Raw genomic sequence first — 23410 nt, forward strand, 5'->3', positions numbered from 1 at the left:
GTGTGTACTTATGTGAGGAGGATGACTCCACTGGTTAACATACAGTGAATAGAATAGGGTGTGTACTTATGTGAGGAGGATGACTCCACTGGTTAACATACAGTGAATAGAATAGGGTGTGTACTTATGTGAGGAGGATGACTCCACTGGCTAACATACAGTGAATAGAATAGGGTGTGTACTTATGTGAGGAGGATGACTCCCCTGGTTAACATACAGTGAATAGAATAGGGTGTGTACTTATGTGAGGAGGATGACTCCACTGGTTAACATACAGTGAATAGAATAGGGGGTGTACTTGTGTGAGGAGGATGACTCCACTGGAAAACATACAGTGAATAGAATAGGGGGTGTACTTGTGTGAGGAGGATGACTCCACTGGTTAACATACAGTGAATAGAATTGGGTGTGTACTTGTGTGAGGAGGATGACTCCACTGGTTAACATACAGTGAATAGAATAGGGTGTGTACTTGTGTGAGGAGGATGACTCCACTGGTTAACATACAGTGAATAGAATAGGGTGTGTACTTATGTGAGGAGGACGACTCCACTGGTTAACATACAGTGTATAGAATAGGGTGTGTACTTATGTGAGGAGGACGACTCCACTGGTTAACATACAGTGAATAGAATAGGGTGTGTACTTATGTGAGGAGGATGACTCCACTGGTTAACATACAGTGAATAGAATAGGGTGTGTACTTATGTGAGGAGGATGACTCCACTGGTTAACATACAGTGAATAGAATAGGGTGTGTACTTATGTGAGGAGGATGACTCCACTGGTTAACATACAGTGAATAGAATAGGGTGTGTACTTATGTGAGGAGGATGACTCCCCTGGTTAACATACAGTGAATAGAATAGGGTGTGTACTTATGTGAGGAGGATGACTCCACTGGTTAACATACAGTGAATAGAATAGGGTGTGTACTTGTGTGAGGAGGATGACTCCACTGGTTAACATACAGTGAATAGAATAGGGTGTGTACTTGTGTGAGGAGGATGACTCCACTGGTTAACATACAGTGAATAGAATAGGGTGTGTACTTATGTGAGGAGGATGACTCCACTGGTTAACATACAGTGAATAGAATAGGGTGTGTACTTGTGTGAGGAGGATGACTCCACTGGTTAACATACAGTGAATAGAATAGGGTGTGTACTTGTGTGAGGAGGATGACTCCACTGGTTAACATACAGTGAATAGAATAGGGTGTGTACTTATGTGAGGAGGATGACTCCACTGGTTAACATACAGTGTATAGAATAGCGTGTGTACTTATGTGAGGAGGATGACTCCACTGGTTAACATACAGTGAATAGAATAGGGTGTGTACTTATGTGAGGAGGATGACTCCACTGGTTAACATACAGTGAATAGAATAGGGTGTGTACTTATGTGAGGAGGATGACTCCACTGGCTAACATACAGTGAATAGAATAGGGTGTGTACTTATGTGAGGAGGATGACTCCCCTGGTTAACATACAGTGAATAGAATAGGGTGTGTACTTATGTGAGGAGGATGACTCCACTGGTTAACATACAGTGAATAGAATAGGGGGTGTACTTGTGTGAGGAGGATGACTCCACTGGAAAACATACAGTGAATAGAATAGGGGGTGTACTTGTGTGAGGAGGATGACTCCACTGGTTAACATACAGTGAATAGAATTGGGTGTGTACTTGTGTGAGGAGGATGACTCCACTGGTTAACATACAGTGAATAGAATAGGGTGTGTACTTGTGTGAGGAGGATGACTCCACTGGTTAACATACAGTGAATAGAATAGGGTGTGTACTTATGTGAGGAGGACGACTCCACTGGTTAACATACAGTGTATAGAATAGGGTGTGTACTTATTTGAGGAGGACGACTCCACTGGTTAACATACAGTGAATAGAATAGGGTGTGTACTTATGTGAGGAGGATGACTCCACTGGTTAACATACAGTGAATAGAATAGGGTGTGTACTTATGTGAGGAGGATGACTCCACTGGTTAACATACAGTGAATAGAATAGGGTGTGTACTTATGTGAGGAGGATGACTCCACTGGTTAACATACAGTGAATAGAATAGGGTGTGTACTTATGTGAGGAGGATGACTCCCCTGGTTAACATACAGTGAATAGAATAGGGTGTGTACTTATGTGAGGAGGATGACTCCACTGGTTAACATACAGTGAATAGAATAGGGTGTGTACTTGTGTGAGGAGGATGACTCCACTGGTTAACATACAGTGAATAGAATAGGGTGTGTACTTGTGTGAGGAGGATGACTCCACTGGTTAACATACAGTGAATAGAATAGGGTGTGTACTTATGTGAGGAGGATGACTCCACTGGTTAACATACAGTGAATAGAATAGGGTGTGTACTTGTGTGAGGAGGATGACTCCACTGGTTAACATACAGTGAATAGAATAGGGTGTGTACTTGTGTGAGGAGGATGACTCCACTGGTTAACATACAGTGAATAGAATAGGGTGTGTACTTATGTGAGGAGGATGACTCCACTGGTTAACATACAGTGAATAGAATAGGGTGTGTACTTGTGTGAGGAGGATGAATCCACTGGTTAACATACAGTGTATAGAATAGGGTGTGTACTTATGTGAGGAGGATGGCTCCACTGGTTAACATACAGTGAATAGAATAGGGTGTGTACTTATGTGAGGAGGATGACTCCACTGGTTAACATACAGTGAATAGAATAAGGTGTGTACTTATGTGAGGAGGATGACTCCACTGGTTAACATACAGTGTATAGAATAGGGTGTGTACTTATGTGAGGAGGATGACTCCACTGGTTAACATACAGTGAATAGAATAGGGTGTGTACTTATGTGAGGAGGATGACTCCACTGGTTAACATACAGTGAATAGAATAGGGTGTGTACTTATGTGAGGAGGATGACTCCACTGGTTAGCATACATTGAATAGAATAGGGTGTGTACTTATGTGAGGAGGATGACTCCACTGGTTAACATACAGTGAATAGAATAGGGTGTGTACTTATGTGAGGAGGATGACTCCACTGGTTAACATACAGTGTATAGAATAGGGTGTGTACTTATGTGAGGAGGATGACTCCACTGGTTAACATACAGTGAATAGAATAGGGTGTGTACTTATGTGAGGAGGATGACTCCACTGGTTAACATACAGTGAATAGAATAGGGTGTGTACTTATGTGAGGAGGATGACTCCACTGGTTAACATACAGTGAATAGAATAGGGTGTGTACTTATGTGAGGAGGATGACTCCCCTGGTTAACATACAGTGAATAGAATAGGGTGTGTACTTATGTGAGGAGGATGACTCCACTGGTTAACATACAGTGAATAGAATAGGGTGTGTACTTATGTGAGGAGGATGACTCCACTGGTTAACATACAGTGAATAGAATAGGGTGTGTACTTGTGTGAGGAGGATGACTCCACTGGTTAACATACAGTGTATAGAATAGGGTGTGTATTTATGTGAGGAGGATGACTCCACTGGTTAACATACAGTGAATAGAATAGGGTGTGTACTTATGTGAGGAGGATGACTCCACTGGTTAACATACAGTGAATAGAATAGGGTGTGTACTTATGTGAGGAGGATGACTCCACTGGTTAACATACAGTGTATAGAATAGGGTGTGTACTTATGTGAGGAGGATGACTCCACTGGTTAACATACAGTGAATAGAATAGGGTGTGTACTTATGTGAGGAGGATGACTCCACTGGTTAACATACAGTGAATAGAATAGGGTGTGTACTTATGTGAGGAGGATGACTCCACTGGTTAGCATACAGTGAATAGAATAGGGTGTGTACTTATGTGAGGAGGATGACTCCACTGGTTAACATACAGTGAATAGAATAGGGTGTGTACTTATGTGAGGAGGATGACTCCACTGGTTAACATACAGTGTATAGAATAGGGTGTGTACTTATGTGAGGAGGATGACTCCACTGGTTAACATACAGTGAATAGAATAGGGTGTGTACTTATGTGAGGAGGATGACTCCACTGGTTAACATACAGTGAATAGAATAGGGTGTGTACTTATGTGAGGAGGATGACTCCACTGGTTAGCATACAGTGAATAGAATAGGGTGTGTACTTGTGTGAGGAGGATGACTCCACTGGTTAACATACAGTGAATAGAATAGGGTGTGTACTTGTGTGAGGAGGATGACTCCACTGGTTAACATACAGTGAATAAAATAGGGAGTGTACTTGTGTGAGGAGGATGACTCCACTGGTTAACATACAGTGAATAGAATAGGGTGTGTACTTGTGTGAGGAGGATGACTCCACTGGTTAACATACAGTGAATAGAATAGGGTGTGTACTTGTGTGAGGAGGATGACTCCACTGGTTAACATACAGTGAATAGAATAGGGTGTGTACTTGTGTGAGGAGGATGACTCCACTGGTTAACATACAGTGAATAGAATAGGGTGTGTACTTGTGTGAGGAGGATGACACCACTGGTTAACATACAGTGAATAGAATAGGGTGTGTACTTGTGTTAGGAGGATGACTCCACTGGTTAACATACAGTGAATAGAATAGGGTGTGTACTTATGTGAGGAGGATGACTCCACTGGTTAACATACAGTGAATAGAATAGGGTGTGTACTTATGTGAGGAGGATGACTCCACTGGTTAACATACAGTGAATAGAATAGGGTGTGTACTTGTGTGAGGAGGATGACTCCACTGGTTAACATACAGTGTATAGAATAGGGTGTGTACTTATGTGAGGAGGATGACTCCACTGGTTAACATACAGTGAATAGAATAGGGTGTGTACTTATGTGAGGAGGATGACTCCACTGGTTAACATACAGTGAATAGAATAGGGTGTGTACTTATGTGAGGAGGATGACTCCACTGGTTAACATACAGTGAATAGAATAGGGTGTGTACTTATGTGAGGAGGATGACTCCACTGGTTAACATACAGTGAATAGAATAGGGTGTGTACTTATGTGAGGAGGATGACTCCACTGGTTAACATACAGTGAATAGAATAGGGTGTGTACTTGTGTGAGGAGGATGACTCCACTGGTTAACATACAGTGTATAGAATAGGGTGTGTACTTATGTGAGGAGGATGACTCCACTGGTTAACATACAGTGAATAGAATAGGGTGTGTACTTGTGTGAGGAGGATGACTCCACTGGTTAACATACAGTGAATAGAATAGGGTGTGTACTTGTGTGAGGAGGATGACTCCACTGGTTAACATACAGTGAATAGAATAGGGTGTGTACTTGTGTGAGGAGGATGACTCCACTGGTTAACATACAGTGAATAGAATAGGGTGTGTACTTGTGTGAGGAGGATGACTCCACTGGTTAACATACAGTGAATAGAATAGGGTGTGTACTTGTGTGAGGAGGATGAGTCCACTGGTTAACATACAGTGAATAGAATAGGGTGTGTACTTGTGTGAGGAGGATGACTCCACTGGTTAACATACAGTGAATAGAATAGGGTGTGTACTTGTGTGAGGAGGATGACTCCACTGGTTAACATACAGTGAATAGAATAGGGTGTGTACTTGTGTGAGGAGGATGACTCCACTGGTTAACATACAGTGAATAGAATAGGGTGTGTACTTATGTGAGGAGGATGACTCCACTGGTTAACATACAGTGTATAGAATAGGGTGTGTACTTATGTGAGGAGGATGACTCCACTGGTTAACATACAGTGAATAGAATAGGGTGTGTACTTATGTGAGGAGGATGACTCCACTGGTTAACATACAGTGAATAGAATAGGGTGTGTACTTATGTGAGGAGGATGACTCCACTGGTTAACATACAGTGAATAGAATAGGGTGTGTACTTATGTGAGGAGGATGACTCCCCTGGTTAACATACAGTGAATAGAATAGGGTGTGTACTTATGTGAGGAGGATGACTCCACTGGTTAACATACAGTGAATAGAATAGGGTGTGTACTTATGTGAGGAGGATGACTCCACTGGTTAACATACAGTGAATAGAATAGGGTGTGTACTTGTGTGAGGAGGATGACTCCACTGGTTAACATACAGTGTATAGAATAGGGTGTGTATTTATGTGAGGAGGATGACTCCACTGGTTAACATACAGTGAATAGAATAGGGTGTGTACTTATGTGAGGAGGATGACTCCACTGGTTAACATACAGTGAATAGAATAGGGTGTGTACTTATGTGAGGAGGATGACTCCACTGGTTAACATACAGTGTATAGAATAGGGTGTGTACTTATGTGAGGAGGATGACTCCACTGGTTAACATACAGTGAATAGAATAGGGTGTGTACTTATGTGAGGAGGATGACTCCACTGGTTAACATACAGTGAATAGAATAGGGTGTGTACTTATGTGAGGAGGATGACTCCACTGGTTAGCATACAGTGAATAGAATAGGGTGTGTACTTATGTGAGGAGGATGACTCCACTGGTTAACATACAGTGAATAGAATAGGGTGTGTACTTATGTGAGGAGGATGACTCCACTGGTTAACATACAGTGTATAGAATAGGGTGTGTACTTATGTGAGGAGGATGACTCCACTGGTTAACATACAGTGAATAGAATAGGGTGTGTACTTATGTGAGGAGGATGACTCCATTGGTTAACATACAGTGAATAGAATAGGGTGTGTACTTATGTGAGGAGGATGACTCCACTGGTTAGCATACAGTGAATAGAATAGGGTGTGTACTTGTGTGAGGAGGATGACTCCACTGGTTAACATACAGTGAATAGAATAGGGTGTGTACTTGTGTGAGGAGGATGACTCCACTGGTTAACATACAGTGAATAAAATAGGGAGTGTACTTGTGTGAGGAGGATGACTCCACTGGTTAACATACAGTGAATAGAATAGGGTGTGTACTTGTGTGAGGAGGATGACTCCACTGGTTAACATACAGTGAATAGAATAGGGTGTGTACTTGTGTGAGGAGGATGACTCCACTGGTTAACATACAGTGAATAGAATAGGGTGTGTACTTGTGTGAGGAGGATGACTCCACTGGTTAACATACAGTGAATAGAATAGGGTGTGTACTTGTGTGAGGAGGATGACACCACTGGTTAACATACAGTGAATAGAATAGGGTGTGTACTTGTGTTAGGAGGATGACTCCACTGGTTAACATACAGTGAATAGAATAGGGTGTGTACTTATGTGAGGAGGATGACTCCACTGGTTAACATACAGTGAATAGAATAGGGTGTGTACTTATGTGAGGAGGATGACTCCACTGGTTAACATACAGTGAATAGAATAGGGTGTGTACTTGTGTGAGGAGGATGACTCCACTGGTTAACATACAGTGTATAGAATAGGGTGTGTACTTATGTGAGGAGGATGACTCCACTGGTTAACATACAGTGAATAGAATAGGGTGTGTACTTATGTGAGGAGGATGACTCCACTGGTTAACATACAGTGAATAGAATAGGGTGTGTACTTATGTGAGGAGGATGACTCCACTGGTTAACATACAGTGAATAGAATAGGGTGTGTACTTATGTGAGGAGGATGACTCCACTGGTTAACATACAGTGAATAGAATAGGGTGTGTACTTATGTGAGGAGGATGACTCCACTGGTTAACATACAGTGAATAGAATAGGGTGTGTACTTGTGTGAGGAGGATGACTCCACTGGTTAACATACAGTGTATAGAATAGGGTGTGTACTTATGTGAGGAGGATGACTCCACTGGTTAACATACAGTGAATAGAATAGGGTGTGTACTTGTGTGAGGAGGATGACTCCACTGGTTAACATACAGTGAATAGAATAGGGTGTGTACTTGTGTGAGGAGGATGACTCCACTGGTTAACATACAGTGAATAGAATAGGGTGTGTACTTGTGTGAGGAGGATGACTCCACTGGTTAACATACAGTGAATAGAATAGGGTGTGTACTTGTGTGAGGAGGATGACTCCACTGGTTAACATACAGTGAATAGAATAGGGTGTGTACTTGTGTGAGGAGGATGAGTCCACTGGTTAAAATACAGTGAATAGAATAGGGTGTGTACTTGTGTGAGGAGGATGACTCCACTGGTTAACATACAGTGAATAGAATAGGGTGTGTACTTGTGTGAGGAGGATGACTCCACTGGTTAACATACAGTGAATAGAATAGGGTGTGTACTTGTGTGAGGAGGATGACTCCACTGGTTAACATACAGTGAATAGAATAGGGTGTGTACTTGTGTGAGGAGGATGACTCCACTGGTTAACATACAGTGAATAGAATAGGGTGTGTACTTGTGTGAGGAGGATGACTCCACTGGTTAACATACAGTGAATAGAATAGGGTGTGTACTTATGTGAGGAGGATGACTCCACTGGTTAACATACAGTGAATAGAATAGGGTGTGTACTTATGTGAGGAGGATGACTCCACTGGTTAACATACAGTGTATAGAATAGGGTGTGTACTTGTGTGAGGAGGATGACTCCACTGGTTAACATACAGTGAATAGAATAGGGTGTGTACTTGTGTGAGGAGGATGACTCCACTGGTTAACATACAGTGAATAGAATAGGGTGTGTACTTGTGTGAGGAGGATGACTCCACTGGTTAACATACAGTGAATAGAATAGGGTGTGTACTTGTGTGAGGAGGATGACTCCACTGGTTAACATACAGTGAATAGAATAGGGTGTGTACTTGTGTGAGGAGGATGACTCCACTGGTTAACATACAGTGAATAGAATAGGGTGTGTACTTATGTGAGGAGGATGACTCCACTGGTTAACATACAGTGAATAGAATAGGGTGTGCACTTATGTGAGGAGGATGACTCCACTGGTTAACATACAGTGTATAGAATAGGGTGTGCACTTATGTGAGGAGGATGACTCCACTGGTTAACATACAGTGAATAGAATAGGGTGTGTACTTATGTGAGGAGGATGACTCCACTGGTTAACATACAGTGAATAGAATAGGGTGTGTACTTATGTGAGGAGGATGACTCCACTGGTTAACATACAGTGAATAGAATAGGGTGTGTACTTATGTGAGGAGGATGACTCCACTGGTTAACATACAGTGAATAGAATAGGGTGTGTACTTGTGTGAGGAGGATGACTCCACTGGTTAACATACAGTGAATAGAATAGGGTGTGTACTTGTGTGAGGAGGATGACTCCACTGGTTAACATACAGTGAATAGAATAGGGTGTGTACTTGTGTGAGGAGGATGACTCCACTGGTTAACATACAGTGAATAGAATAGGGTGTGTACTTGTGTGAGGAGGATGACTCCACTGGTTAACATACAGTGAATAGAATAGGGTGTGTACTTGTGTGAGGATGATGACTCCACTGGTTAACATACAGTGAATAGAATAGGGTGTGTACTTGTGTGAGGAGGATGACTCCACTGGTTAACATACAGTGAATAGAATAGGGTGTGTACTTGTGTGAGGAGGATGACTCCACTGGTTAACATACAGTGAATAGAATAGGGTGTGTACTTATGTGAGGAGGATGACTCCACTGGTTAACATACAGTGAATAGAATAGGGTGTGTACTTATGTGAGGAGGATGACTCCACTGGTTAACATACAGTGTATAGAATAGGGTGTGTACTTATGTGAGGAGGATGACTCCACTGGTTAACATACCGTGAATAGAATAGGGTGTGTACTTATGTGAGGAGGATGACTCCACTGGTTAACATACAGTGAATAGAATAGGGTGTGTACTTATGTGAGGAGGATGACTCCCCTGGTTAACATACAGTGAATAGAATAGGGTGTGTACTTATGTGAGGAGGATGACTCCACTGGTTAACATACAGTGAATAGAATAGGGTGTGTACTTGTGTGAGGAGGATGACTCCACTGGTTAACATACAGTGAATAGAATAGGGTGTGTACTTGTGTGAGGAGGATGACTCCACTGGTTAACATACAGTGAATAGAATAGGGTGTGTACTTGTGTGAGGAGGATGACTCCACTGGTTAACATACAGTGAATAGAATAGGGTGTGTACTTGTGTGAAGAGGATGACTCCACTGGTTAACATACAGTGAATAGAATAGGGTGTGTACTTGTGTGAGGAGGATGACTCCACTGGTTAACATACAGTGAATAGAATAGGGTGTGTACTTATGTGAGGAGGATGACTCCACTGGTTAACATACAGTGAATAGAATAGGGTGTGTACTTATGTGAGGAGGATGACTCCACTGATTAACATATAGTGAATAGAATAGGGTGTGTACTTGTGTGAGGAGGATGACTCCACTGGTTAACATACAGTGAATAGAATAGGGTGTGTACTTATGTGAGGAGGATGACTCCACTGGTTAACATACAGTGAATAGAATAGGGTGTGTACTTATGTGAGGAGGATGACTCCACTGGTTAACATACAGTGAATAGAATAGGGTGTGTACTTATGTGAGGAGGATGACTCCACTGGTTAACATACAGTGAATAGAAGAGGGTGTGTACTTGTGTGAGGAGGATGACTCCACTGGTTAACATACAGTGAATAGAATAGGGTGTGTACTTGTGTGAGGAGGATGACTCCACTGGTTAACATACAGTGAATAGAATAGGGTGTGTACTTGTGTGAGGAGGATGACTCCACTGGTTAACATACAGTGCATCCGGATAGTGTTCAGACCTCAGACCATTTTTTTTTAACGTTACAGCCTTATTCTAAAATTGATTCAATTGTTTTTTTCCCCCCTCATCAATCTACACACAATACCCCATATTGACAAAGCAAAAACGGGTTTAGACATTTTTGCTCATTTATAAAAAATACAGAACTGAAATATCACCTTTACATAAGTATTGAGACCTTTTACTCAGTACTTTGTTGAAGCACCTTAGTCAGCGATTACAGCCTCGAGTCTTCTTGGGTATGACTCTACAAGCTTGGCACACCTGTATTTGGGGAGTTTCTTCCAATCTTCTCTGCAGATCCTTCAAGCTCGTTCAGGTTTGATGGGGAGCGTCGCTGCACAGCTATTTTCAGGTCTTTCCAGAGATGTTTGATCGGGTTCAAGTCCGGACTCTGGCTTGGCCACCCAAGGACATTCAGAGACTTGTCCTGGGATCTCCCTGTACTTTGCTCCGTTCATCTTTTCCTCGATCCAGACTAGTCTCCCAGTCCCTGCCGCTGAAAAACATCCCCACAGCATGATGCTGACACCACCATGCTTCACTATAGGGATGGTGCCAGGTTTCCTCCAGACATGACGCTTGGCATTCAGGCCAAATAGTTCAATCTTGGTTTCATCAGACCTGAGAATCTTGTTTATCATGGTTTGAGAGTCCTTTAGGAGACTTTTGGCAAACTCCAAGCGGGCTGTCATGTGCCTTTTACTGAGTGGCTTCCATCTGGCCACTCTACCATAAAGGCCTGATTGGTGGAGTGCTGCAGAGTTGGTTGTCCTTCTGGAAGTTTCTCACATCTCCACAGAGGAACTCTGGAGATCTGTCAGAGTGACCATCAGGTCCCTGAGCTCAATTTAGAGTCTCATAGCAAATACTTATGTAAATAAGGTATGTATTTTTTTATTTATAAATCAGCTAAACATTCTAAAAACCTGTTTTTGCTTTGTCGTTGTAGGGTATTGTGTGTAGATTTATGATATATATATATATATATATTTTTTTTTTTAAATACATTTTAGAATAAGGCTGTAACGTTACAAAATTAAGACATTTTCAAGGGTTCTGAATGCACTGTATACCATAACGGCAGGAAGAAAACAGAAAAATTGACTGAGAGGCTGAAATTATTTGAATGAATATATTATGTACAAAAGGACTCTTTGGCAGACTCTTTCACACATTTAAAATATTTGGTCAATTTGGAATGAACAGAGATTACATTGCTTGAGTTAAAAGTTTTGTGGAGTACATAGTCATTAAAAAACACTTTCTCCTGAAATTGGGACTAGAGAGAAATGGACTCATACTAAAACTGGGCTTCGCACATAAATACTTTATTATTAATTTCTATCAAACTCATAAAACATGCATTTGCCCAAATTAGTGAATACTGTGTACTTGGGATCACTGAACTAAGAAAACACACTTCTGAGAGTTTTTTAAAGATAATAGTATAGTGTTTTCTCATGTGACCTTATCCTAATATGAAGTTCTGATTTCTTTGACCAATCTCTACGAAGCCGAAAACCAGGCAACCACAAAAGAGCAGAAACTCCCACCACATTTAATAAAAATTCTTTCTCTCAACAGTTACTACACAGATAGGGCTGATTTCCCAGACTAAGCTTAGTCCTGGACTAAAAATCACTTAAATGGAGAATATGCATTGTACTACTACAAACCATCCCAGAAAGTTCTAGCGTCTGGTGAGTCATCATTTGAATTTGAATCATATACCAACCACTATGGTCTCACAGGTAAAGCAAATATACATATAAATACGCAAATAAATAGCCTGCACTCGTCTGTACACAGTTTGAGATATAGAGTAGTGTGGACTAAGAAAAATTACTTTTCCATTCATAGTGGCAGCTACAGCTCCTCACCACGAGAGGCTTGTTTTGATTCACTGGGTCTCGGAGAAGTTATCCATTTGCATTTGAAGGCTTGAGTGACAGAATAAAGAAACAGCTTACACGTATTACCAGTGCAGACAGCCTTTGGTTGTCTACAAGCATTCTTTGGTTCAGACTAAATACTGACATGGAAGCCTTGAATGGTGAAAATGGTGAAAATCTGAAGAGGAACACAACAATGGGAAAGTAGATGTAGTTCCGTGTCCAAAGCCTCTCCCCTACAGTGTTGGGTGTTACCCTCACTCGGACAGCTCGACAGCTTAAAAATGACACAGGGACAGAATGACAGTCTAACGCTGCAGGGACAGACGATAGTGTGAGAAGAGCCTAAGAGGGCTTTACTGCAAAGTGGTGAACCCATTCCTGAAAACCAACCTCCAATAACTACTGTACCATTAGTAAAATCAGACAGCTGTAAACCAAAGACTCAGCTAGCTTGGTCTTACATAGATTCAGCTAGCCACTTTAGACTGCTGAGATGTACCCTCAAGCTTCGGTCTTGCCTACAGACATTCAGTGACACTGTCCTTTAATGGGACACATTGGGAAGGTGCAAGGTCTAGAGAGGGGAGATTGAAACAGAGAGCAAGAAACATATGGTTCATTTTACAAACAAGATGCTTATTTTCCAGATATTTTAAGGGCTGGCGAACTAAACTTTAAACAAACCCTGACAAACATAGAAAAAAGTTGGTGTCAGTTCTGTGTCAAAATCACCCAACAGATTTAGAGTGTGCATTTAAGCTGTTTGCCATCAGGTACAGTAGTAAAATGAAACATGGAATAATACATTGAAAAACAAGGTTCTCTGTTAAATTGGTGGTATACCTCTCTGCTCCACTCACACATTGCAATGGCCCATTTAGCTAAGGCCAATAGCACAGAGCCCATAGCCCACTGTATTGCAAGCCCTGGGCCATGTTCATTAAGGCATGACAAGGAAAACGTTTGAAAATGTGTGGCAAAGGAAAAGGAGTGTTTCATATTGGAGAAACACAGGTAGTTCCTCTCTGTTTCAGTCCGTTTAATTCCATTTGGTGCCTAACTAACATGACCATTTTAGTAGGCAGGTTACTTAGCAGCAAGGCAGAGTGGAAGGGAGGAGCCTCTCTTAGGGATGAACTGAAACGTCAGGTTGAATCTGCTGCAGACTGGATGGCTGCTGGGTCTTTGGTGTGGTGGTCTGGGTGGTTATTGGTTCTCCTTTGGTGTGGAGAGCATGGCCGGGCCTGGTCCGTTCTGGTCTGGTGGTATTGGCATGGGAAGAGAGAGACATGGATGGGAGATGAGGATGAGGTGGAGAGCCCAGTTCCCTATGCCACAAACCCCAGACAGTAATAGTACTGATGTTAGCCGTAGGGCTAGCTGTAAGGCTATCAAGGTTTTAAGGCTTTAAGGTGTTGAGGTTCGTTGCCATGCAAAGCCTAAAGGCCCAGCTGTGGTCAAGGGGGACTGCTGATGTCTTCTGGTCCATTATTACAGTCCTAATGCTCTTCTATTATAGCACTCATTATACTGTCCTCCGTTTTATTAGTCTGAACATTCTCCTCCATCACAACAACAGTCCTACACTGTCCATTTAATATTGAGTCCATCGTCATAACGGGGTCCCAGTTTTTTATAGAAGGCCAGAATTGAGGAGAAAACATTTCACGGTGAAGTCTACACCAGTTGTATTGGGTGCATGTGACAAATAAAAATGTATTTAATTTGAAACGGTGTTCAGGGCTGCCACGGCTTCCTGTCTTTGCCACTCTGTTCAGCAATGTGTTTGTAGCGACACTTGTCCCCAAAATGGCAGCCGGTGGTCCTCCAGAAGTAACACTCGTCTCCGTTCACTGGGCCACAACGTCTGGGACTGGAGAAGGGGAAAGAAGGTTAGAAGGTTACGAAAATTAGATTTTGGGATGAAATTAAACAAAATGTTAAAGTGGGCCACGTAGCTCATCGTCAACGGATTTCCTCTTGCTTTATTTTAAAGGGATACTTCATGATTTTGGCAATGAAGCCCTTTATCTACTTCCCCAGAGTCAGATGAGGGCTTTTCATATGGATTTTTTAACAAGATGGTGCTGCTGAGTACGGCTGTTTGGATTGTGTTTTTGAACACCTGTAATCTAGGGCAAAAAAATATCATAACAAATGTTTTTTTTAACATAGTGGTGCAGACAGTCAGCAAGGTGGCACTGCGCCTACATTCTTTGGGTTGAACCCTGAGATTAACTTGTGGAATACATTTTTATGTCTCTGTGTGCAGTTGCTAACTAGCGTTAGTGCAATTGCTAACTAGCATTAGCACAATGACTGGAAGTCTATTGTAACTGCTAGCATACTAGTAGATACCATTGACATCCAGTCATTGCACTAAGGCTGGTTAGCATTGGCTCGTGAAACTACCTCCAACTTTTTTCATACTGGTTCCAGACATAAAAAGGGTATCAATGAGTTCATCTGACTCTGGAGAAGGGATAACTATTCCACCTTTTGCAGTTTTAGGTTAAGTGCCTGTGGGAGGGGGGTTCACCTTTCACAGATCTCAGCTTTAAAAGGGTGTTTTCTTACCCAGCAGCTGCCTGTTGCAATGCAAGGGGGCTGGTCTTGAGGGGGATGGGCAGAACCCTCTGGCTGCGGTGGTCTGGGTAGCGAACCACCAACCTTGTGTTCTCTATACTGTAGCCCTGTGGGGGAACACACATACTAATACATTAAGGTCAATAGAATAGACAAAGTTAAAACATACAGACATACAAAATAAAAAACTGAAAAAAGACACAGCATCTTTTGAAGGCCACTCACGTTGAGTTTCTCCATGGCCCGCGATGCCATGTTGGCGTTCTTGAAGTTGACGAAGGCACAGAACCGCTCGTGGAGAACTCGTATGCTGTCTATCTCCCCGTAAGTTTTAAAGAGGTCCAACAGGTGTTTCTCAGTCAGCTCAGCGGTCACGTTCCCCACCCAGAGAGACACACACGGGGACCTGAAGGAGGAAGAGACATCACTTATGTCCACAGACATCAAGTTACACATACTTGTCCACACCAAATAAGGAAATCAAAAATGTATGTTTTCTATTTGGGGCCATGACCCCTGACCCTTATTGGGTCAACGAGATTGGCTAATATCCACCTACCCTGGCAAGCCCAATGAGGAATCCTGGCTCACCACTGAGGAAAAAGATTAGACAACTGAATTAGATCACACAATTTTTTTTTATGTATGACCTACATTTCAGCAATAGCTCATAAATGTGTTCCTTTCCTTCCCATGTCATTTAAATTAGACTAATTCCTGACATTGCTGCCCTCTAGGCTTAAGAAGAGAAAGTGCATGTTTTTCCATACCACTGGCACAGCCTGCACAGTGGTGTTTGTCCTCACCCCTAGAAGCCTCAGGTGAGGTCAGCACAGCCTGTAGAGTGGTGAATCGCTCCAGCAGAGAGACACTCTGCCCCTCCTCAAAACCCAGATCCTAGAGACAGAGACGAGTGTGAGACAGAGCGAGAGGGAGCGCTTCCACCTAAAAGGAAGCGATTCCCAAACCTTCCATGACAAAGCCATCACCTAAAGAGAGATGAACCTGGAGAAGAGTCCCCTTAGAAAAGCTGGTCCTGGGGCTCTGTTCACAGACACAAACAGACACCCCAGGACAGCAACACAATTAGACAACCAAATCATGAGAAAACAAAAATAATTATTTCCAATGTGTCAAGTAATTAACAAAAAACAGAGCAAACTAGAATGCTATTTGGCCTTAAACAGAGAGTACACAGTGGCAGAATACCTGACCACTGTGACTGACCCAAACTTAAGGAAAGCTTTGAATATGTAGACTCAGTGAGCATAGCCTTGCTATTGAGAAAGGCCGCCATAGCCTGTCTTCTCTTGAGAGTGAATTTTGATAAACTCCCATATCTACTGGGTGAAATACCACAGTGTGTCACGTTCGTCGTATTGAGGAGACCAAGGCGCAGCGTGATATGAATACATTCTTCTTTTAATAACGGAAGAACACTGAACAAACAAAGTAACAAAAACGAACGTGAAGCTAAATAGAACGAGTGCTGACATGCAACTCCACATAGACAACTACCCAGAAAATCTAAATGGAAAATGGCAACCTAAATAGGATCCCCAATCAGAGACAACGATAAACAGCTGCCTCTGATTGGGAACCAATTCAGGCCACCATAAACCTACATTACCTAGACATACAAATCCCCATAGATAAACAAAAACCCTAGACAAGACAAAAACACACATACCCATCCTCGTCACACCCTGACCTGACCAAAATAATACAGAAAATATAGAAAACTAAGGTCAGGGCGTGACAGTGTGCCATCACAGCAGCAAGATGTGTGACCTGTTGCCACAAGAAAAGGGAAACCAGTGAAGAACAAACACCATTGTAAATACAACGCATATTTATGTATTTTCCCTTTTGTATTTTAACCATTTGCACATTGTTACAACACTGTACAGTCGTGGCCAAAAGTTGAGAATGACACAAATATTCATTTCCACAAAGTTTGCTTCTTCAGTGCCTTTAGATATTTTTGTCAGATGTTACTATGGAATACTGAAGTATAGCTACAAGCATTTCATAAGTGTCAAAGGCTTTTATTGACAATTACATGAAGTTGATGCAAAGAGTCAATATTTGCAGTGTTGACCCTTCTTTTTCAAGACCTCTGCAATCCGCCCTGGCATGCTGTCAATTAACTTCTGGGCCACATCCTGACTAATGGCAGCCCATTCTTGCATAATCAATGCATGCAGTTTGTCAGAATTTGTGGGTTTTTGTTTGTCCACCCGCCTCTTGAGGATTGACCACAAGTTCTCAATGGGAATAAGGTCTGGGGAGTTTCCTGGCCATGGACCCAAAATATCGATGTTTTGTTACCCGAGCCACTTAGTTATCACTTTTGCCTTATGGCAAGGTGCTCCATCATGCTGGAAAAGGCATTGTTCGTCACCAAACTGTTCCTGGATGGTTGGGAGAAGTTGCTTTCGGAGGATGTGTCGGTACCATTCTTTATTCATGGCTGTGTTCTTAGGCAAAATTGTGAGTCAGCCCACTCCCTTGGCTGAGAAGCAACTCCACAGATGAATGGTCTCAGGATGCTTTACTGTTGGCATGACACAGGACTGATGGTAGCGCTCACCTTGTCTTCTCCGGACAAGCTTTTTTCCGGATGCCCCAAACAATCGGAAAGGGGATTCAGAGAAAATGACTTTACCCCCGTCCTCAGTAGTCCAATCCCTGTACCTTTTGCAGAATATCAGTCTGTCCCTGATGTTTTTCCTGGAGAGAAGTGGCTTCTTTGCTGCCCTTCTTGACACTAGGCCATCCTCCAAAAGTCTTCGCCTCACTGTGCGTGCAGATGCACTCACACCTGCCTGCTGCCATTCCTGAGCAAGTTCTGTACTGGTGGTGCTGAATCAACTTTAGGAGACGGTGCTGGCGCTTTCTGGACTTTCTTGGGCTCCCTGAAGCCTTCTTCACAACAATTGAACCGCTCTCCTTGAAGTTCTTGATGATCCGATAAATGGTTGATTTAGGTGCAATCTTACTGGCAGCAATATCCTTGCCTGTGAAGCCCTTTTTGTGCAAAGCAATGATGACTGAACGTGTTTCCTTGCAGATAACCATGGTTGACAGAGGAAGAACAATGATTCCAAGCACCACTCTCCTTTTGAAGTTTCCAGTCTGTTATTCGAACTCAATCAGCATGACAGAGTGATCTTCAGCCTTGTCCTCGTCAACACTCACACCTGTGTTAACGAGAGAATCACTGACATGATGTCAGCTGGTCCTTTTGTGGCAAGGCTGAAATGCAGTGGAAATGTTTTTTGGGGATTCAGTTCATTTGCATGGCAAAGAGGGACTTTGCAATTAATTGCAATTCATCTGATCACTCTTCATAACATTCTGGAGTATATGCAAATTGCCATCATACAAACTGAGGCAACATACTTTGTGAAAATTAATATTTGTGTCATTCTCAAATTTTGGCCACGACTGTATATATACACATAATATGACATTTGTAATGTCTTTATTCTTTTGGAACTTCTGTGAGTGTAATGTTTACTTTTGCAGCCCACGAGAGTGGGCGAGAGAGCGCGACAGAGCGGGCGAGAGAGTGCGACAGAGCGGGCGCGACAGAGCGGGCGGGAGAGAGAGCGAGACAGAGCGGGCGAGAGAGAGAGCGAGACAGAGCGGGCGAGAGAGAGAGCGCGACAGAAAGGGCGACAGAGCGCGACATGTTCCCTGTATCTAATATTAGTTTTTTGGTTGAATATCTGATAACATTCAGTATCAAAAATATTCAAAAATAGAGAAAGGGGGCAAATACTTTTTCACGGCACTGTACATGGAACAGCTGTGTGAGTAGCAGTGTGAAAAAGCACTAAACCTAAACTCCAGTCTTCCCGTCCTCCGCTGCTTTTCATAAAAGGAGACTAGGAAACAGTTTAGGAGATCTGTAACTATAGCTATACATTGCCATTTCCCATACGTATCATGAGCACGTTGGTAGCACATAGCCACGTGTGTGTGTATTCAAAGATGTGTGTGTTCACCATAAGCTGTAAGACTTTGCAGTTGAAGAGATCGTTGACAGCCTCCTCACAGTCTTTATCCAGCTTCAGCACCTGTTCCATGGCTTTCTCCGCCTCACTGTACCGCTACACACACACATACACACACTTAGGAGGTCAAGACTCCTCAAGCCTGCATAAACATATATTATATAATTGGTAAATAATCACTATACGGAGAATTTGCATTCTATAGAATACAAAAGAACAGGAGAGGACAGTTATGCAGTCTGTGGTCCACCTTCATCCCAATGAGTGCACTGCCCTTGCGGAAGTGTCCTTTAGGCCAATCAGGTGCCAGCTGGATGGACCTCTCAGCATCAGACAGGGCCTGGGGGTACTGCTCCAAACAGCTATAACAGTACGACCGGTTCCCAAAGAACCTGGACGGACAGACAGATAAACACACACGGAGACACACACACACACACACATACAGAGACACACACACGGAGACACACACACACACACATACAGAGACACACCCACGGAGACACACACACACATACAGAGACACACACGGAGACACAGAGGGTAAACTGTGGTTTATTGTCTATGTCGTACTGTACCAATGTATTGATGTCGGCTAGACACAGTCAGCCTCCAGTATCTATGCTGCAATAGTTTGTGTCGGGGTGCTAGGGTCAGTCTGTTATATCTGGTGTAATTCTCCTGTCTTATCCGGTGTCCTGTGTGAATTTAAGTATTCTCCCTCTAATTCTCGCTCCCGGAGGACCTGAGCCCTAGGACCATGCCTCAGGACTACCTGGCCTGATGACTCCTTGCTGTCCCCAGTCCACCTGGTCGTGCTGTTTTCTAATATTTCTCTCTACAGCACCTACGGTCTCGAACTCTCAATGCTCGGCTATGAAAAGCCAACTGACCTGTTACACCCTCGACAACCACTGTGATTATTATTATTTGACCCTGCTGGTCATCTATGAACATTTGAACATCTTGGCCATGTACTGTTATAATCTCCACCCGGCACAGCCAGAAGAGGACTGGCCACGCCTCGGAGCCTGGTTCCTCTCTTTTTTCCTAGGTTGTGGCCTTTCTTGGGAGTTTTTCCTAGCCACCGTGCTTCTACATCTGCATTGCTTGCTGTTTGCGGATTTAGGCTGGGTTTCTGTATAGCACTTTGTGACATCTGCTGATGTAAAATGGGCTTTATAAATACATTTGATTGATTGATATTAGGACAGTGACACATTTTTTGTTGTTTTGGCTTTGAAATGATACAATGAGTATGAGGTTAAATTGTAGACTGTCAGCATTAATTTGAGGGTATTTTCATCCATATCGGGTGAACCGTTCAGAAATTACAGCACTTATTGTACATTTTAAGGGAACAAAGGTATTGGGACAAATTCACTTATGTGTACTAAAGAAATAAAAAGTGAAGTAGTTGGTTCCATATTCCTAGAACACAGTGACTACATCAAGCTAGTGACTCCGCAAACTTGTTGGATGCATTTGCTGTTTGTTTTGGTTGTGTTTCAGATTATTTTGTGCCCAATAGAAATGAATGGTAATTAATGTAGTGTCATCTTGGAGTCACTTTTATTGTAAATAAGAATAGAATGTTTCTAAACAATTCTACATTAATGTGGATGCTACCATGATTACGGATAATCCTTAATGAATCGTGAATAAGTGAGTGAGAAAGTTAGAGGCATAAATATAATACCCCCCCAAAAATGCTAACCTCCCCTGTAACAACAAAAAAGGTGTCACTGTCCAAATACTTTTGGAGCTCACTGTAACTAGCGTATTGAGGTCAGAGGTCATGCTGTAGTAAGTGATATAATGCAGACATATAACGATGTGATATTACCTGTAATCCTTTGGGTCGTATCTGATGGCTTCTGTAAACATAACGACGGCCTGAGAATACTGGCCCTCCTGCACCAGCTTGATCCCTTTTTCTACAGGGCACATACAGCCAGAGGCTCAAATGTACAAACAACATCTGAGCATGTTTGCACAGCAAGGTGTGTGTGTGTGCACCCGTATGTGTGTGAGGGTGTGTACAGAGAGTAGTGTGTGTAATTGATCACTGCCTAACGCTGCCACACCTGGATGGATGGATAAACGCACACACTCACCTGTCAACGAGGCGCTTCTCTTAGTCACAGCATCTGTTCCATTCACCTGAAGAAGCCAGAACATGTTCCCGAAAAAGTAAGGCAAACACATTAATTTGTTCGCATATTAGCTCCCTAGAGTTTGTCCTACCTAGGAAGATGTTTATTGTCACTGTAACCTGCAGCTTTAGGCCTGGGTTGCTGTTATAACATGCTAATAAGCACTTTGTGGAAAAGTGTTAGATAAAAAGCACGTAGGCCTAGGATACATCAGTAAAATGTGACTGACTTTCTAGGAAATTATATATATATATATATATAAATAAAACTGTTGGTAACCTCTGACCCAGTGACACGACTGACCGTGCTCTAGCCTGTGCACTGAGGCAGTGTATGTGTATCTATGTATATGTATGTGTGAGACTATGCAAGGTCAAACACATAAACGTTCCAATAACTGTTTACCATGCCATCCAGGTGCAGAGTTCACCTCACCTTAGGGAGGACATTGAACCTGCCACGACCTACAGATATCAACACGATGGGAGACCAGATAAAAGCCTTTTGCTTATTCATGACAAGATTGTTGGAGTTGGATGAATAATATTTTTATATAAACATACAGTACCAGTCAAAAGTGTACACCTACTCATTCCAGGGGTTTTCTTAATTTTACTATTTTCTGCATTGTAGAATAATATTGAAGACATCAAAACTATGAAATAACACATATAGTAAGATGGTGCCGAAGAGGATGGCTGACGTTTTAATGTTCCTAACCAATTGTGCTATTTTGTTATTTTTCTAGCTTATTTTTTAAACTTATTTTGTACATAATGTTGCTGGTACCATCTCTTATGACCGAAAATAACTTCTAGACATCAGAACAGCGATTACTCACCACGAACTGGAAGAAGCGTTTTCCTTCAACGAGTCAGACGAGAAAGATATACTGCTCTCCCGGGAACAGGCCCAGATCCCTGCCATTTGCGTGAAGAAAAGACGGAGGAAAAGAGGAAGCAGATCACGCTGCCTTCTGAGAATCTATAGGCGAGCGAGTAAACTCCCACTGCCAACCGTCCTACTTGCTAACATGATTATCCTACCAACAGGACATTAAGAACTGTAATATCTTATGTTTCACTGAGTCGTTGCTGAACGACGACATGGATAATATAGAGCTGGAGGGATTTTCAATGCACCGGCAGAACAGAGAAGCTACGTCAGGTAAGACGAGGGTTGGGGGTGTGAGTCTTTTTGTCAATAACAGCTGGTGCGCGATGTCTAGTATTAAAGAAGTCTCGAGGTATTGCTCGCCTGAGGTAGAGTACCTTATGATAAGCTGTAGACCACACTATCTACCAAGAGAGTTCTCATCGAAACTATTTGTAGCCGTCTATTTACCACCACAGACCGATGCTGGCACTAAGACCACGCTCAACCAACTCTAAGGCCATAATCAAACAAGAAAATGCTCACCCAGAAGCGGCACTCCTAGTGGCCAGGGACTTTAATGCAAGCAAACAAATCAGTTTCACCAAATTTTTACCAGCATGTCACACGTGCAACCAGAGGGGGGAAAAATTATAAAAAAACCTACAGACCACCTTTACTCCACACACAGAGATGCATACAAAGCTCTCCCCCGCCCTCCATTTGGCAAATCTGACCATAATTTTATCTTCTTGATTCCTGCTTACAAGCAAAAACTAAAGCAGGAAGTACCAGTGAGTCGCTCAACACGGAAGTAGTCAGATGACGCGGATGCCCACGCTACAGGACTGTTTTGCTAGCGCAGACTGGATGAATCCCGGGAAAACATTCCAATGGCTTTATCAATAAGTGCATCGACGGCATCATCCACACAGTGACCGTACCTACATATCCCAACCAGAAGCCAGGCAACATCCGCATTGAGCTAAAGGCTAGAGCTGCCACTTTCAAAGAGCGGGACACTAATCCGGACACTTATAAGAAATCCGCTTTGCCCTCAGATGAACCATCAAACAAGCAATACAGGATTAAGATTGAATCCTACTACACAGTCTCTGACCCCCTTCCAATGTGGCAGGGCTTTGAAAACTATTACAGACTACAAAAGGTACACCCAGACGCGACCTGCCTA

General features: G+C 42.7%; 1 protein-coding gene across 4 annotated transcripts in view; it reads right to left on the reverse strand.

The window, feature by feature from the left end:
* Nucleotides 1-11996: 11996 nt before the first annotated feature.
* Nucleotides 11997-23410, reverse strand: part of LOC120017720 (stress-induced-phosphoprotein 1-like) — a 33425-nt gene continuing 22011 nt past the window's right edge. For 3 of the 4 annotated variants that reach the window (XM_038960667.1, XM_038960668.1, XM_038960666.1), the window contains exons 7-15: nucleotides 21307-21352; nucleotides 21036-21126; nucleotides 19440-19581; nucleotides 19181-19285; nucleotides 15938-16064; nucleotides 15727-15760; nucleotides 15393-15573; nucleotides 15159-15274; nucleotides 11997-14454 (exon numbers count right to left, since the gene is read on the reverse strand). In XM_038960667.1, the coding sequence (XP_038816595.1) occupies nucleotides 14319-14454; nucleotides 15159-15274; nucleotides 15393-15573; nucleotides 15727-15760; nucleotides 15938-16064; nucleotides 19181-19285; nucleotides 19440-19581; nucleotides 21036-21126; nucleotides 21307-21352 (978 nt within the window). In that variant the 3' untranslated portion in view covers nucleotides 11997-14318. The remainder of the gene's footprint in view (nucleotides 14455-15158; nucleotides 15275-15392; nucleotides 15574-15726; nucleotides 15761-15937; nucleotides 16065-19180; nucleotides 19286-19439; nucleotides 19582-21035; nucleotides 21127-21306; nucleotides 21353-23410) is intronic. The other variant, XM_038960669.1, reaches the window with a different exon arrangement.

Source organism: Salvelinus namaycush, chromosome 22, assembly GCF_016432855.1.
Source record: "Salvelinus namaycush isolate Seneca chromosome 22, SaNama_1.0, whole genome shotgun sequence".
NCBI classification, from domain to species: domain Eukaryota; kingdom Metazoa; phylum Chordata; class Actinopteri; order Salmoniformes; family Salmonidae; genus Salvelinus; species Salvelinus namaycush.